At 58.0% G+C, this 17,257-nt stretch overlaps 2 protein-coding genes across 2 annotated transcripts in view; one reads left to right on the top strand and one right to left on the bottom strand.

Moving 5' to 3' along the window:
* The first annotated feature begins 1,663 nt into the window (after positions 1-1,663).
* On the top strand, positions 1,664-6,528 carry KLHL25 (kelch like family member 25). Its single transcript, XM_019666463.1, has 2 exons — positions 1,664-3,534; positions 4,742-6,528. The coding sequence occupies exon 1, from the start codon at positions 1,746-1,748 to the stop codon at positions 3,513-3,515; it is 1,770 nt and encodes a 589-aa protein (XP_019522008.1). The 5' UTR covers positions 1,664-1,745; the 3' UTR covers positions 3,516-3,534; positions 4,742-6,528.
* Positions 6,529-9,945: 3,417 nt separating this feature from the next.
* Positions 9,946-17,257, bottom strand: part of AKAP13 (A-kinase anchoring protein 13) — a 322,789-nt gene continuing 315,477 nt past the window's right edge. Inside the window, exons 31-33 of the mRNA XM_019666459.1 lie at positions 17,108-17,251; positions 15,442-15,778; positions 9,946-14,650 (exon numbers count right to left, since the gene is read on the bottom strand). Coding sequence (XP_019522004.1) covers positions 14,601-14,650; positions 15,442-15,778; positions 17,108-17,251 — 531 coding nt within the window. The 3' untranslated portion in view covers positions 9,946-14,600. The remainder of the gene's footprint in view (positions 14,651-15,441; positions 15,779-17,107; positions 17,252-17,257) is intronic.

Genomic DNA, 17,257 nt, shown 5'->3' with positions numbered 1-17,257 from the left:
CGGGGGGCCTGGGCAGCACGCTGGAGCCTAGCTCAGGACAGGGCCCATTGGGAGCACAAGGGTGTAAGGCTGTGCTTGGGCTGTGCTGGTCCTTGGGAACGCAGTTTCAAGTCTCCCGGCAGGAATCAGAGTCTCCTTGGACCAGCGGAGGGTAGAGGCTGGGCCTGGAACTGGACAGCCCACACGGGGATCCTGTCCTGGCACTTGGGGCAGCCACTGTGCCTCTCTGAACCTTGGGTTCCCTCGATGTGGAATGGGGCAACAAGAGCAGCGTCCCCCAGGGGCTGGAATGCGGTTGAAATGGGCCATACTACTTACTTAGTGCCGCCGGTTTAATCAGGCTAGTGACATCGTTTGCGCGTTCTCCTAACCTCTGGAGGCAGTGCAGCTTGAACTCGCCCAGGGGCGGCTCATATCCGGGCCACAGACGTTTGGTTGCAGAGCAGATCCAAACGCAGGAGAACAAAGCCGGTTTCCAAAGGGCGGGGGTGAAAGCCAGCCTCTGTCGCTGGGTAGCAGGTGGACACAAGGGGCCCAGCTGAGCAGAGGGGTGGGAGGGGCGGGGCCGGGTGTGTCTTTGAACTACAGGAATGTACTAGCTTTTCAATAACTACATGAATGAAACAATGAAAGAAACCCCCCGCAGGTCGGCTCAGCATGTCAGTCAGCGTCCACGAGACCCGCAAGTCGCGGAGCAGCACGGGGTCCATGAACATCAAGCTCTTCCACAANCCGTCCCAGGCCGGGCAGGGGAGGTGCTGGGCTGTGCCCAGGAGCCTAGAGTCGCCTGTCAGGACCGGGGAGGCTCCGGTCAATGGCCGCAGGTTCGCTGCTGCTTTGGCTGAGGTGGAACCTGGATTGCTTAATTGTTCAGCTTGTTCTGCTTTCTCTTGGCTTCTCTTGGGACCTTGCAACTGAGCAGGTGTCTTGTGGGTGAGCCTCGGGTCACCCGGCCTCAGCTCCACGGCCTCATTCATCCCAGCTGGGTCAAGAGGCCTCGGAGACCCCTGGATGTTGACAGCGTGTCTACACTGAGCACTTGGGCTGTGACAGCAGCTCTTGGGGATCTTTCCAATGAAAGAGGGGTGCGGGGGGCCTGGGCAGCACGCTGGAGCCTAGCTCATGACAGGGCCCATTGGGAGCACAAGGGTGTAAGGCTATGCTTGGGCTGTGCTGGTCCTTAGGAACGCAGTTTCAAGTCTCCCGGCAGGAATCAGAGTCTCCTTGGACCAGCGGAGGGTAGAGGCTGGGCCTAAAACTGGACAGCCCACACGGGGATCCTGTCCTGGCACTTGGGGCAGCCACTGTGCCTCTCTGAGCCTTGGGTTCCCTCGATGTGGAATGGGGCAACAAGAGCAGCGTCCCCCAGGGGCTGGAATGCGGTTGAAACGGGCCATACTACTTACTTAGTGCCGCCGGTGTAATCAGGCTAGTGACATCGTTTGTGCGTTCTCCTAACCTCTGGAGGCAGTGCAGCTTGAACTCGCCCAGGGGCGGCTCATATCCGGGCCACAGACGTTTGGTTGCAGAGCAGATCCCAGCGCAGGAGAACGAAGCCGGTTTCCAAAGGGCCGGGGTGAAAGCCAGCCTCTGCCGCCGGGTAGCAGGTGGACACGAGGGGCCCAGCTGAGCAGAGGGGTGGGAGGGGCGGGGCCGGGAGGCAGGGCCTGCGTGTCCCCAGATCGTTGCCTCAGGAGCGCGCCCCCTCTCACCTGTGGCCTGGTCCCCCCGCAGGTCGGCTCAGCATGTCAGTCAGCGTCCACGAGACCCGCAAGTCGCGGAGCAGCACGGGGTCCATGAACATCAAGCTCTTCCACAAGGCGTCGCACCCCGACTGCGTGCTGGCGCACCTCAACACGCTGCGGAAGCACCGCATGTTCACCGACGTGACGCTCTGGGCCGGCGACCGCGCCTTCCCGTGCCACCGCGCCGTGCTCGCCGCCTCCAGCCGCTACTTCGAGGCCATGTTCAGCCACGGCCTGCGGGAGAGCCGGGACGACACGGTCAACTTCCAGGACAACCTGCACCCCGAGGTGCTGGAGCTGCTGCTGGACTTCGCCTACTCGTCCCGCATCGTCATCAATGAGGAGAACGCGGAGTCGCTGCTGGAGGCGGGCGACATGCTGCAGTTCCACGACGTGCGGGACGCGGCCGCCGAGTTCCTGGAGAAGAACCTCTTCCCGTCCAACTGCCTGGGCATGATGCTGCTGTCGGACGCGCACCAGTGCCGCCGGCTGTACGACTTCTCCTGGCGCATGTGCCTGGTGCACTTCGAGACGGTGCGGCAGAGCGAGGACTTCAACAGCCTGTCCAAGGACACGCTGCTGGACCTCGTCTCCAGCGACGAGCTGGAGACCGAGGACGAGCGCGTGGTCTTCGAGGCCATCCTCCAGTGGGTGAAGCATGACCTGGAGGGGCGCAAGGCCCACCTGCCCGAGCTGCTCCGGCGCGTGCGGCTGGCCCTGCTGCCGGCCGACTGCCTGAAGGAGGCCGCGTCCGGCGAGGCGCTGCTCATGGCAGACGAGCGCACCAGGCTCATCATAGACGAGGCGCTCCGCTGCAAGACCAAGATCCTGCAGAACGATGGCGTGGTCACCAGCCCGTGCGCCCGGCCGCGCAAGGCGGGCCACACGCTGCTCATCCTGGGCGGCCAGACCTTCATGTGCGACAAGATCTACCAGGTGGACCACAAGGCCAAGGAGATCATCCCCAAGGCGGACCTGCCCAGCCCGCGGAAGGAGTTCAGCGCCTCGGCCATCGGCTGCAAGGTCTATGTGACCGGCGGCCGGGGCTCCGAGAACGGCGTCTCCAAGGACGTGTGGGTGTACGACACGGTCCACGAGGAGTGGGCCAAGGCGGCGCCCATGCTGATCGCCCGCTTCGGCCACGGCTCGGCCGAGCTGGAGCACTGCCTCTACGTGGTCGGGGGCCACACGTCCCTGGCGGGCGTCTTCCCGGCGTCCCCCTCCGTCTCCCTGAAGCAGGTGGAGAAGTACGACCCCGGGGCCAACAAGTGGACGATGGTGGCCCCGCTGAGGGACGGCGTCAGCAACGCGGCGGTGGTGAGCGCCAAGCTGAAGCTCTTCGTGTTCGGAGGCACCAGCATCCACCGGGACATGGTGTCCAAGGTCCAGTGCTACGACCCCTCGGAGAACCGCTGGACCATCAAGGCCGAGTGCCCGCAGCCCTGGCGCTACACGGCCGCTGCCGTGCTGGGCAGCCAGATCTTCATCATGGGCGGGGACACGGAGTTCACGGCCGCCTCCGCCTACCGCTTCGACTGCGAGACCAACCAGTGGACGCGGATCGGGGACATGACCGCCAAGCGCATGTCCTGCCACGCCCTGGCCTCGGGCAACAAGCTCTACGTGGTGGGGGGCTACTTCGGGACCCAGAGGTGCAAGACCCTGGATTGCTACGACCCCACCGCGGACACGTGGAGCTGCGTCACCACCGTGCCCTACTCGCTCATCCCCACGGCCTTCGTCAGCACCTGGAAGCACCTGCCCGCGTGAGGCACGCCTGCAGAGCCAGGTGAGCCCCCGGCGCCCCGCGCCTGTGCCCACTCCGGGAAAAAGGTCACTGTGCCTTCCAGGGGAGGCCGGAGGGGACAGCAGGTGACTGGGGGGCCCTGGGACCCTTTTTCAGCTCAGGGGCCAAAGCCTGGCTCTGCCCCTGACTTGCAGTTGACCTTGAACAAAGCAGGTAGCCCCTCTGCCACATGGGGATACAGCCTTAGATTGGTGCGAGGGTCCCCAGACATGGCCGCACATCAAAACTGGCTTTTGACAATTCTCTGTGGAGTTTGGGCCAACCTGCAAAGTCTGAAGGCACAATCTCCATGCAACAGTGTCGTCACTTCTGAGGCTGACAGCAGTCGTAGGGGCCTCCCAGAACCACCCTGATTCAGGCCTCACTGGAAGGCCTCCCAGAATGCCCTGCGGCTGTTAGCTTCACAGTTATAGTCCCTTTCAGGAAAAGGGTGCAGATTAAGATCAGCCAGATTTTTTTTGGCGGGGGACGGGGAAGTCCCAAGTGCAAAGCATTCGTGTCCTCTCCCTGTGGCGTCAACAGTATCACTCTCCCAGCACCAGTGAGTGACGAAATGCACAGAATATTGCCAAGCAGGGAGCTCTCTCAGGCCTCCATGCCCAGCCTTTCTGTCCAGGCCCAGCACACAGGTGTGAGCGCTTGATCGCCCACGTGGTTACTCTCAGTCTCCACATCAACCAGTACAGCATGACCCAGAACCCCAGCCCTAGGGCACACGTATGTCCCCGCCCCTACCCTGAGCAAACATACTATCAGGTGTGACACACATCACCTCCTAGAAGCCGGGGCAAAGGCCAGATCTCTGTTTGGACAAGGGTACGTTCTTTACCAAATGCTAAAGCCCAGGCCACACCCTAAGGCCAACCGAGGCAGGGCCCCTGGAGCCCCGGGGAGTCCAGTGTGCAGTCAGGGTGAGACGCACCCCCCACACACACACACTCCAGGTAGTTCTGTGAGAAACAGAAGGGCTGCAGGGTGAGGCGGGTGCCAGGGCTCTGGGACCAGGCAACCCTGGGATTGTGTTGCCTCTTTGCCTCCTGGATGGATGGAGAGGCACGTGTACTGAGAGCTCGGCCTGGTGTGCAGAGGGCTCCCCTGCCAGGTGGAGTCGGCGTGAGACCTTCCTTGGGAGTGCAGGGAGACGACCTCTGTGTCAGTGCGGGTGTGACTCTCTTCTGTCCCTCCGCAGGCTCTGCATGCTTCTTCCCGCCCCACGGCTGCAGCCCCACTGTCGCAGTGGCCCTCACCCACTGTGGGACGTTCCACCGGCCCCGGCCCAGCCCTGAATGGCCGGCAGCCGACCCTGCCAGCTCTGGGAGCCGCGGACTTGGGGGCCGGTCTGAGTTTTAGACAAGAGAAGAGCAGAGGAGCTGTCTCAGCGCTGTGTCCGCCCAAGCATCTTTCTTTGCAGTGGTTTGCGGCCCCAGGACAGGACCTTTCAGAGGGGCGTGGACTGACCAGGACTCTCTCAGACTCCGGAAGAAGGACACATTTGCAGAGCTTTGAGGTCACTGGTTTCAGCAAGTCCTGAGCCGGGACTGGAGGGGTGGGCAGCACCAGCACTGATGGCACAGCCTTTGACTCAGGGCTTCTCTGTCAGTATTGTCATGTCGCCCCACGGAGGACATCCCAGACCACAGGGATACGGGGTCCGTCGCCACTGAGAGCAGAGGGTGCCAGGGAGAAAACAGAACACATTTTATAAGGGGCAGAAACCTGTAGGGTGATCTCGTGACATACACGAGGCTTCATTAGAAGATGACACCCAGACCCCCAGGATTAGAGGAAATCTCTGGGCCACTCCCCAGAGTTGGGCCTTGCCCTCGGTGACCTTGTCACCTCCCAGTCAGGCTGGGTATGGCCCAGGATGCTGTGCCCAGGTGCAGACACGGGTCCTCCTGCCCAGTCACACAGCAGGACCCAGGGCCCCGGGACACAAGCTCCTAGACAAAGGGGTGCCCTTGGGGGCTGCCCCGTAGCCCCCTCTCCTCAGAGCCCACAAGAGGCAGCAGTGACCCCATCTCCTGATGGGACCACACTGGCCTTCAGATGTGGCCCTCCCCTTCAAGACGAGGAGCACATGGGAGCTGGGGACCCCGGGGGACTCCGGGGCGCCCACTGCAGGTCCCTCTGGGGCTGGACGCATCTCAGCCTGCAGGCCACCACCCATGACCCCACCCAGCACCCCCGGGCCTCTGGCCTCTTGGCCTTTCAGTTGGTAACTGGATCTGGCCCGTTTGCCCCCCGAGCTCACGAAGTCCAAGAGAACTGCCAGACAAGACATTTTTGTGCATTTTTCTCGCCTCCTGAGTCTCCTGTGGGTCCCTTCTCAGCTTATCCCCAGCATCTGGGGTTCTGTAGAGTCAGCTCCTGCCCGTGGCCACCCTGACACCCAGTGTTCGCGTGTCTGGCTCACTCCTTGCTCGCCGTGGTGTGCCGCTGGAGCGGGAGGGGGCTCTTGACCAACACCTGTGGCTCCCAGGCCACCTGCACTGTGCGCAGTGCTGCCTGGCTCATGGCTGTGCTGTTTATGGAGTTAGAGCCACATTACATTACTAGCTTTCCATCATTCAGCCCTGCCCCTCACGGGACCTCGTGTGGGCGCTCGTCCTGTAGGCTTCTCCTGAGGACATGGGCCTTTGGGCCAGGTTCACCCCCTGATGAGCACCCGCCATCGGGCAGCACTGCCGCCGGGGACAGTTCTGACAGCGGAAGGTGCATCTCTCAGGTCAGAGGCCTGCGTCCTCTGTTCTGTGTTCCATCCCAGCTGCCCTGCAGCCGCAGGGCTGTCTCGTCCCAAGAAATGGCTGTGCTAGGGTAGGGAAGCAGCTCACCCTGGTCTGGAGGGGCCCCTGACCCCGTGGGGTGGCTGCGCTGAGCTAAGCACACTTCCCACAGCACAAAGGACCTCATGGTGCTCTCCCCCAAGTTGTGCTGCCTTTATCCGTTTCTAATTTAATACAAGACTTGAGAGCACTCTGGTTTTCCTTGGGCGCTGGGGCCTGTCGTGGGGTATGCAGTTGTGGGCCGACTTTCCTCTTGGTCCTGCCAGCCAGGGCTCAGGGTCCTTCTCCTGAGAGTTGGGGGGGTGGGGGACACTCCAGGACCTGCAGGCATCTAGATGAGAAGGCTCCCCTCTTCTCAGCGTATTTCAGCAGCAGCAGCAACCTTTCAGCTGGTTCTCCTGCAGAATCTTAGTGTTTCCCTTTCTTCTGAGTGTTTCCTGGAAACCCATGTGGTGAGCTCTCCGCTGAAAATGTACTTCCATTCGTCTCCACGTGCCCGTTTACATGCTGGGAGCCCCGAGCTGACCCTCATTTTGGGTGAAAAGAACATAAGTGCGTTGAGGTGGGCGTAACGGCTCCCGTCAGCATCAGCTGTCACAGCAGCCCCTATGATGCTCGTTTATGATGCTGCAAACTCAAGACACACAGTAGGGCTGCCTTTTCTAATCCCCACTGATACTCCGTGCAGGCCGGCACTGTCGCTGCTGCCATGTCCCTCTCCTCCCAGGAGTCTGAGCAGTGCTCTGGGGTCCAGGTCAGGCCTTCGGAGACGACGTGTGGGATCCCCGCCAGCTGAGCCCTCAGGTGCACAGTGCAGGGTGGTGGGGACACTCTGGGAGTCAGGTCAGCTGGGGCCCAGAGTCCAGCTCTCCTTGTACATGGCAGCTTACCTTGGGAAGGTCCCTTTACTACTCGGGTACATAAAGAAGTTACTAGACTTCCTTCAACCATATCCATTTCCTTTGCCTCATCATGTTAAGTGTCCAACTGAATAATCTGCTAGAAACAACTAGAAAGAGAAAGCATTGCAGATTTTCTGGGGGAGTGAGAGGAAACCCCACTAGAAATACGTATTTTCCTTTTAGCCCTGGCTGCCAGGAAGCCCAGAGCCGACCGAGCGTTGCAGCATCCAGGCCATGGTTGCCCTGTTGGCACGCGAGCGTCCTCCTCCTTCCCGGGCTGAATTGTCATGTCACGAGCCACCCTGGGGACACGGTTACTGCAATCTGAGGACCTCCGCTCCTGCTTGGAAAGGCTACATCTTAGGACACTCACTTTGGGTTCCTGATTTGGATACTTTTCTCAAGAGACTGGCTGCCTCCAGTGGTCTCCCAGTTCTGGTCCCCAGCACCCGCCACGGAGTGGGACCCTGGCCTGGCCCACTCCCAAGCTCCTTCTCACCGCCAGCCAGGCTCCTGGCTTTGCAGGGAGCATTATTCACGTGGCCAGGCTGGGAAGAATGACGTTGTCCAGGCAACCGCCCAGCTCCAACTCCCAGGCTGGGGGTGGGGTGGGAAGTTCCTGGACCCTCAAAGGGAGAGCAAAGCAGGCCTGGCTGTCAGCTGGTCTGTTCCCAGGAGCCAGTTTAAGTCACTCCCCCCCCCCCCCCACAGCAGCTCTCCCACCAGGCCCTCCAGGGGTTTCTCTCCCCACCCAGCCCCCATCACAGATACTGTTGCCCAGGAAGGAAAGTTTTACAAAGACGCCAGGAGGGAAGAGCAGCCCAAACTTCAGAGGGGACTATTTCTAGCTGTGTGCAGCAGCAATTAGCCCAGAAAGTGGCCTGGGGACGGGCCAGGCTGTAACTTGGATACCAAAAGCAGCTGGAGACTTGGGGCCCGGTGGGGGTGGGGAGGGCGGTGTGGCCGGGCAGTCCACATCCCCGAATCTGGGGCACACACCAACACCTCCGGAAGCCCTGACCCCCTTTCCCACTGCACCGCCTCTCAGGACACCCACAGGGGTGGCAGGGTGGTACCCACTGCATGGCCTCACCCCCCTCTGGGTGACCTGAGGCCCCTGAAAACAAGGGGGCAATTTGAAGGAAAAAGGAACTGCCTAAGAATCTAAGAACAGGAACTGTCAGAGGTGCTTCTCCCCGTGGAGGTGGCACCCAGGACCTAAGGCCGCTCTGGGGACGAGGTGACTGGTCCCCCAGGGACAGCAGTTCCTGATTTTATTTCTGATGCTGTGCAGCTCAGTCCGGGTCGATTCTGCCTGTTACTGCTTCCAAGGGAAAAACCAAAATGTGTACACTGCGTTTTTTTTCCCTTCCTCTGCAAGCTCCAATGTTCTTGGATGTCTGTCCTGTGGCATTAGTTACCGCACTGTCAGGCTGAGCCTCTGATGCAAACTCCATCGCAAAGCAGTTCGTAGGGGCCGGCCTCCCACATGGCAGGGCTCTGTCTCCGACATGGGATCCGCAAACAGAAAACACTGCTTTCATTTAAGCCACGCGGTGGCCAGGTTTGCACTGTGGCAAAGGGCACAGCCGGTTCCCTCAGGAGCAGGCGAAGGCCCACTGCTCTGTCGAATGACCGGCGGTCCAGCATCCTTGGACCCCTGAGCGCTTTGTGCCTCTGCTGCTCTTCTGGAAGGATGGTGGAGCTTCCTCCGTCCTGTTGCCTCCCGGGCAGAGCCTGCTCCTGGCTCCGACCCAACCACAGTGGGAAGCCATGGGAACCGCTCTGCTGGCCCTGCTGAGCGTGTCTCCGTGGAACGCCTGTTCCGTGGGGCAGGGGCCTGCTGGAGCTGCAGTGACATCCGAGGGCCGTGAGCCAGTGAGAAGGGACCAGTGTTCCACTGGCTTGTGGGGAGGCAGCGATTGCCAAGGCTACAAAAGACTCTTTAAGAAATTGGTCCACTTCCAAGTTCGCTGAAGGAGAGACTTGGCACGCCGGCAGGACTTGCTTCTTTCCCGTTGTTGAGTGGGGAGCTTGCAAGTGGCAGAGCCAGGAACCCGGGCCGCTTTGCGTGGCACCATGTGGCCCAGTCCGCAGGGGCCGGGGGACTCGGGGCTTTTATAGGTACAGCAGGCTCAGACGCCCATTGGAGGCAGCCTGCAGTGTAGAAAAGGGGCCAGAGGCTCCACAGGTGGGATCAGCAGCAGTTCCTGCCCCGTTTCGACTTCTCCGTGGAGATCCCAGCATTTGGCCATCAGATCCTGAAACTTCCTGTGGAGCTCCATGCGAATACGATTTTTCTTCCTGAATTCGTTTTTGGCAATTGCCTTTCTTTGGGGGTAGGATGGTGTGAAGAAAGTTGGCAAACTAAAGGAAGGCAAACTAATCTTCCTACATAGTTGTGTCTATGGCAAAGGATGTTTTTTATTTTTTCAGTTCACTGGTTTCACTGGAAATAGATTGACTCTTGGCACCCCGGGTTTTGGGTCCCGGCTGCAGGAAAGTGTGGGAGTTGCCCACGTAGCTGCTTAGAGCTTCAGGATTTCCTCCGGATTCCCATCCCCAAAAGTACAGAAATAAGGCTTCACTGGGGAGAAGGCGGTCCTTAGGGAGGGGGGACCCCCTTTACCAGGAACCCAGAGTATCCTGGGGCTCCCCAAGAAGCCCACAGGGACAGGAACACATGGGACACATCACAGCCACAATCAAGATGTAAAGAACATTTATTTTTTTGGAAGGGTCGAGGGGGACTTTACAAGAATCTGAAACCAATAACTAGACAGGAAGATAAATAAAATACAAAGCCAGTATGTTGTGGGAAAATTTCCAGAAAACACACTGAAAAAAATCTTTACAGTTCGAAACTGCTTTACTTTATACATAATTACAAATCAATGTACAGCATCTGGGGTTTAACCCCCATTTTATTTAATAAGATTTAGCACAGAAATATTCATACAGCGTTTGAGAAAATGAATGAAAGCAGAGGTTATGAGGTACAGAATCACCCTCCTGTCGGTCCTGCTGGCTCCCCGCGCCCCTCCCCCCATGGGGTCAGTGACACGTAGGAAACCACAGGCCGAACCGTGACCACAGGGCAGGGCCCCGTCAGTGAGCTCGCGCGACCCATCCTGTCAGGAGGCTGCAAAAGGAGGAATTCAAGAGGGGTGAAGCCCTGGGGGGCACAGAGGCAGTGAGCCCCCCACCCCCCGCAGGGCTCAGAGAGGGTGTGTGGAGCAGGTCGGCATGGCCTGTGGCAGCAGAGACCCACCAGTTGGGTTTGTACATCTTTAAACCTTAGCGAGATGGAGAAATAACTCAAGGCCTGTCCATCTTTTGACAAGATGGAGAAATAAGGCCTGTCCTTTGACAAATTAAATTAGATAAGGATATGGAAAGAAGCCCTTGTTTTGTCTCCCCACCCCCCACCCCCTTTTTTTGGTAACATTAAAATGCTTTCCCTTTTCACACCTGGCCAGCAGGCAGATTCCAAAGCTCTGCTTAACTGGGAATGTTATGCTGCCCTGAAAGAAACAGGGAGAGCCAAACCGACACAGACTCTGCCCTTTTTCCTTGTCTCGGGGGGGTATATTAAGAGCAACAGCGCTGGGTTGGGACCCGAACCCCCAGTCGTGTGTTAGAACAGTCCTGCTGAAGGAAGGCGGGGCGCACACCTCTCTCTCACCTCTGCACAGGTTCATCTATAGGGTTATTTCTGGGCTTCCACGTTCCAAGGGGGTCGATGCCCTTTGGTCGTGTCCCCTCCAAATAACCCTCTTTCTGGCCCCTGGAGCCCGCTCACCAGGACCGTCTCTCTAATCCCCCTCCTAGGGCTTGGCTGTCCTCTGGGCACAAGTGGCTACCCATCAACACCGGAGTAAGCTGCTGCTCCCATGCCAATGCCAACATCCTTGGGGAGAAAGAACAGACTTTAGAAAAAGAACCTCAGAGACAAAAGGATGGAACACCAAGTACCTCCGTGAACAGCAATTCCCAGATCAAGCTCTGGCTTCTAAGGTTATAGATACGGTTCTGCCTTGTATTTAAGGTGAAGCCTATTTTCTGAGCCCCTACACGCTGTACCCCTCCCCCGCATAAAGGTCCAACAAACCCCAAGGGTCTAAAACTTTTGTGCTCACTACTGCTAGGGCCAGGGGCTTGGGAGGGTGACAAATAAGGGAGCAAGAGGACAGCTTTCAGTGGTATTCCCCTGAGACTTAAGAGGAAAAAAGGTAAGTTTCGTACCTTCTCAAAAAATATCTTGCTATGGATTTCTTGCCCACAGAGATCTTTCACTGGGGTCGAGGATGGACTGTTGGCCGAGGCTGAATGTGGGTCAATTTGCATGTTTTGTCACCCTTTCCATTTATAAAGAAGCAAACAGTTGACATAGTTGATTGTCACAAAAACTGAAGCCAGCCGATGACAGCATGTAAAGTGCACAAGCCACCCAATTAGGAGGACAACTACTGAGATGATACAATGGGGAGAAGATACAGAAACCTGGGGACTCTGGATGGTATCTCCATCGGTCCCCACAAAACTGAAACAATGCGGGGCATCAGATTTCTTGAGCGTGATGGCGAAGCATGGCTTCCTGGTGTGGGGACCCCACGGGGAATTGAATCTGAGCCACCCTGGAAGACAGCCCCTTCTTACAGGACAGACACCCAGACAGGGCTGACTCAGCGGCCAGGCAGTTGTCAAGGTCACAAGCACGGCAGGAACAATCCAGGGAGCGCCCCAAGCACAGCAGTGACAGCCCAGAGTTCAGTTCCCAAATTGGGAGATGACGAGAGGTGCAGAGAAGCACGGCCTGGGAAGCGGCTCTCCTCGGCCTGCAGACGGCGTTCTGGGGGGCAGTGGGCGGCTTGGGCAAAGCAGGAGCCTACTTCCTGATTCTGAGTCTAAACCTGTCCAACCACAAGCTGACCAAATCTAAGTGGGTGTGGGCGAAATCTCCATTTATAGAAGCTGCCACCAAGACCACCAAAGCAACTTAAATATTATAGTTGGGAGTAACAGACACTTTGAAACTGAAATCTAGCTGTGCAGCCAAGTACAGATCTGTGTCCACGGCGCTTCTGTGACGAGCATATGTGACAGTAAATCTCGTTGGCACGAAGCCCTCCCTGTTCCAAGCGCAGAGCACAGGGCAGCCTGGCTCACATGGGCCCAGAGCAGGAAGGACGCGGGTCTGCATTCGCCAGGGCCTTCCTTTCTAGCAGAGCGCTTCTCAGGGGGACGTCAAGTCTCGGGGTAACTTAAGCAAGTAATAGGACACACAGCTGAGCGCCACATGGCTCTGAGAAAAGCCAGGATGGAGCTGCTGGGGGATCAGTTGAAGGAAGCAACTTAGCTTTTTCGCTGTTTAGGGTCTTTGGGAGTTAGGGAGGGGGGCATATCACGGTTTCAACAGAAAACCAGCTTGTTCTGTTTCTAAAGTCTATTACTGAAGGGTAAGACATCACCGTGACAAAAACAGGCAAATATTGCTCACAGGTGGCAAGCTGCTTAACTCTCAAGTGAGACATCCCTTCATCAAAGAATGAGGTGGGGTGGGAGGAGGGAACGAAAGGGACCCCTACTCCAGCCTTAACTTCGTTTGGGCCTTCAAGGCACTTTGACAAACAGAGCAGCGGCTGGCTGTTGACTCTGCAGGGATCAGGTGGTTGAAACCGTTTGGGCTGGTATGTTCTCTCTCTCTCTCTCTCTCTCTCTCTCTCTCACACACACACACACACGCACACACTTACAATAAATAAAACAAATCTAAGCTAACAATGTTACACCAGGCCTCTTTCAAATAAACTGAAAGATAAATATCTCCACGCGCAAGGCCAGCTTGCAATTCATCAACAAGCACCAAGTTACAGCTTTTTTTGTTTTTTTAAGAAGTATGTTCAAAGACCCATGCTCCCGAGTGGCAAAAAGCAGGAATCGAAGGCCACATGTAAAGCATAGAATTACCCAGGGTCTCCCCTCACAGGGAGCAGCCAGGGTGGCAGGTGTGTGGGCCTCGGAGGGACCCGCCACTCGTGAACCGTTCGTACCTACCAGCTGGCAACAGGCTGCGAGCAAATACAGATCACAACACAGTAGGAAAAAGAAGAGAGAGAAGAAAATGAACATAAAATGGCATCTGAGGCATCTTCAGGGGGTAGAGGACAATAACCAACAGACCTTTAGGTTTTCAAAAACGTTTAAGAAATTAAATTTTGCCTAAATTTTGCCGACGCCTCCTGACAGAATGAGAACCTCCCCAAGCTGCGCCTATCTGGGCTGCCTTTTCTCTCGCCTGTTAACACCTTCGCCTCCATCTGCTGCTCGGCCAGGTGTCCTAGTTAGTACAGGGGTGGGGACAATGTCGCTGCAGGGAAAGCAGGTGGCCCTAGTGGTGCTGTGGATGGTGCCCGCGGGCCCCACAGGGAGGGCCAGGCAGGAGCTGCTTCCCTTGGAGAGCCACCATGAGGTCTCAGGAATATTGCCAGGAGGCTGTGGCCACTTCTGAATGGTCAGTGACAACCAAAAAGTGTCACGTGGCAGGGGTCACAGTGAGGAGGCCTTTCTACTTCACCTGTGCCCAGAATATGCGGGCACGCATCTTAGAAAGTCACCATAGGATTTCTTCTGGGATTGAACAATTAAATTAGATTTTGTGTGTGTGCGTGTGACAAACACCAAAATCAAGGTGGTGCAGATCGTATGCTTTTTAAAGCTTTCCCTCACTGGTTTTTACAAATGTTTGTCATCCCTTCTAAAATGAAATGAGATACATGCAAAAAAGGGGTGAGGTGTGGATGGGGAGGGAAGGGATGTGCGCAGAGAGGGGTGAGGCCTAGCAGGTGAGATGCCATCCGAGCAGGGCCAGGCGGTGCCTCCTGTGCCGAGCTCAGCTGACCAGGCGTCTGGGACACACTGCATAACTCTGCCGTACCCCACGTGGCTGTGCAGATGGGTTACTGTATATGTACCCCCACAGAGTCCAAACTACCTGCCGTAGGATTCTGGGTGGTGTTCCCCCAAATGAAAGGCAGCCAGCGTCTCATACCTCACTTGGAAACATGCTTTCAGCTTTCAGGAATTCCTGACTTGTCCAAAATCATTGCCTGGGCTTCTGGGGCCACCACTTTCAGTGTGACACCCTCAGTGGGGCCGGCCCCGACCCCCAAGTCATCAGCAGTCACCAATCCGGGGCCTCCTTACCCACCCTGGCGCTCGGGACCATTTGTTCGTCTGGCCCAGGAGCTGGCACAGCACAGAGCGGACGCTTGACGGGCACGGGTGTCCGCGTAAGAGAGTGGGCACGCAGGGACGGCAGGGCAGCGGGGCTGGTGCCACGGCCAGAGGAGGGAAGGCGTCAGCAAAAGATCTCTTCACCCTCTGGGGGCACTTCCGACACAGGGCCATCTGCAAAAGGGGACAAGGAAAAAGGAAGTCTGAAAAAACTGCTCTTTTCACCGAACTCCTCTTTTCGGCCCCAAACACAAGTCTTCTGGGATGCCAAACAGATGACAGGGGATGATGGGCCGTCACCTGCCCGCATGGCGGGTTCCCTAACTGCTTCAGTGAATGGGACTCAGTGTCTACTGCGCCCTCTAACCGCAGAAGCGGTGCTGTTCCATCCATAAACAGGTCAGGAAGCGGAAGGCAGAGCCGTCCTGATGAGAAGGGACAGAGGGACACTCAGGGCAAAGGGGGTGCACGAGCCCGGAGCCTGGTCAGCGTGACTGAATCCCAGGCACGTTCCTCTCGCTGAGCTCAGGCTCCCAGCTCCCCTGGAGGCAGCACCGCCTCCCCCAGTCCCTTGGAGGACTCAGTCAGATCTCGGAAAAGGCTCACCAAGCACTAGTTACTATCAATTACTGGATGCGGCCTGGGAAGGCGGGGAAGGCATGACTGCTTCCTTTAGGGGGTGCGCGCCCCTCACTTGGGTAGGGAATGCCTGGACACGAAGCCTGCGCTCTACTCGGCACACAGGTGCCACCCACTGGGCTCGGAGACGCTTGCGGAACTAGGGTCACACTGCAAGTCCAACAGCGCTTGGCGGGCAGAGCAATTGGGTTTGGTGAGAAGAGGGACAGCCTGGCTTTTACACGCCTGAACGGCTCCCGTTTCGAACCCATCCCACGCCACGAACAGCCACCCCTCCTCAGGATGCAGGGACAACGCGGACACCGGGAGACGGGCGCGGAACTCACCACCGGCCTGAGAGCGGCCGCCTTTGCTCTTCTTCTTCTTCTCCTTCTTGTCCTTGGGTTTTGCTAATCCAAACAGGCGTGTGGAGGAGGAGAGGGCGGACACCGGGGCCGGGCTCGGTGCCTCCGGGGCTCTGCTGGTCTGGCTGGTGGAACTCAGTATGTGAAAAGGCCCCTTATCTTTCTGTGTCCGAGAGAGGCTGTTCCTTTTTGGGGACAATGAGAGTTCTGAGTCCAATGACCCTGATTTGGCTACGGAAGGTGCGGGTGGCACGGGGGACTCCTCGGGGCTGGGCAAGAAGGAGGGGATCCTCAGCAGCTTGACATGTTGCTGTGACACCTGCATGTGGGCAAGAGAAGGGCTGTGAGTCGGGCGGGCAGCGCCCCGGGGCCAGCGATGGTCGCCGGCTGAGGTCGACGGGCGGAGCGACCCACGTCCCCGGGCGCCACAGACCCCAGTGTAAGACGATCCGGAGGTGCACATTCCATTCACTGCCCTCCCCCACGGAGCACCTATGAAAGCGCTAAAAATACCACTGTGACACCATGAGGACGTTTACCACACGCCCTTAATGTCGGCGTCAAGTAGAAGCTTCTGAAAGAACTCCGACTCCCTGAAGAAACAAGGCCGTCAGGGACTGTATCGGGGCTGAGAGGATCTAGAAGCTGCTTCAGGTTGGAGGCAGGTGGAGGGTGGAGTTTGTACGAAGATTCTAGTCAAAGGCTAACCCGAAGATAGACATGAAGGTAATCGCTGCTCTGTGCTCTGGGTGCCGGAGCCGCCCTCCGTGGACGCCCCGCTGCTTTGACCGAGATGGGGAGGCATGCACCCCGGGTCACAGAAGCAGCTCAGCGCCATTTGCTGCGCCCCACCACATATCTGAAGGCCTCCGCAGGAAGCTAAGCTGCCCCTTCTGGAAGGTGTCTTTTACAGTCCAAGGTCAATCAATCACACAGCAACACGACACAGGCCTCCACAGGCAGGCGATGTGTGCACACCCACGCTTTCCATCTGCCCCAGTGTCCAGAATAACCACAGACCCTCACGGACAGAAACTCAGAAGTCCGTGTGCTGCAAAACTGCAAGCTACGCACGTAAGCAGCAGCTACAGAAAGACCAAGGCCTCGCCTCAGCCACCACGAATCTCTCTCCACAGAGCGTGCTGCCTGCCTTCCGTCTGCTGGGTGGCCTGGACCTGACGCTCACGCCCACCACACGGGCCCTTCCAGGAACTCCCGCATCAGCGCCATATACTGTGTCTGGTGCTCCCTTATCCTGCTGCTCTCCCCTCAGACACAGGCTCCCGGCGGGGAGGTGACATTCGCGTGTCTTATGTGGCACAGAGCACAGGGGCTGCTCCCGAAACCCGGCTGGCTGACCCCGTTCTCTCAGCCGCGCTGAGCCTCTGCCTAACGGCTGAGGGCAGAGCTGCTCAGCTCCAATCCCCAGCACTTCCGTTCTCCTCGTCAACCTCACAGACATGGAAAAGGAGAGACTCATGTCCTCACCGGCCCCCCCATAAGTGTAAAAATAAACACAAAATCTGTGTCTCTCTCAGCGTGCTGGCTCCTGGTGCTTCAGGCACAGTCCTCATTTTGTCATGGTGTCCAGGCCGTAAGCGCCGGGGACAGCAGACACCCCCCCCCCCCAGCTCTGGGCACTGGTTACCTGACAGGCGTCGCGCTCCATCTGCCGTTTCAGCTGCTCCTGGTCGCGCTCCAGCTGCCTCTGGGCCGCGCGCAGCCTCTCCAGGTCACACTGGTAGGCGCCCTTCTGCTGCTGCAGCTCGTCGCGGTCCCGCTCCAGGTCCTGCTGCCC

Source organism: Hipposideros armiger, unplaced genomic scaffold (assembly GCF_001890085.2).
Source record: "Hipposideros armiger isolate ML-2016 unplaced genomic scaffold, ASM189008v1 scaffold_471, whole genome shotgun sequence".
Classification (NCBI taxonomy): domain Eukaryota; kingdom Metazoa; phylum Chordata; class Mammalia; order Chiroptera; family Hipposideridae; genus Hipposideros; species Hipposideros armiger.
The sequence above is the reverse complement of the archived record's forward strand: the minus strand, read 5'-3'. Positions and strand labels throughout refer to the sequence as shown.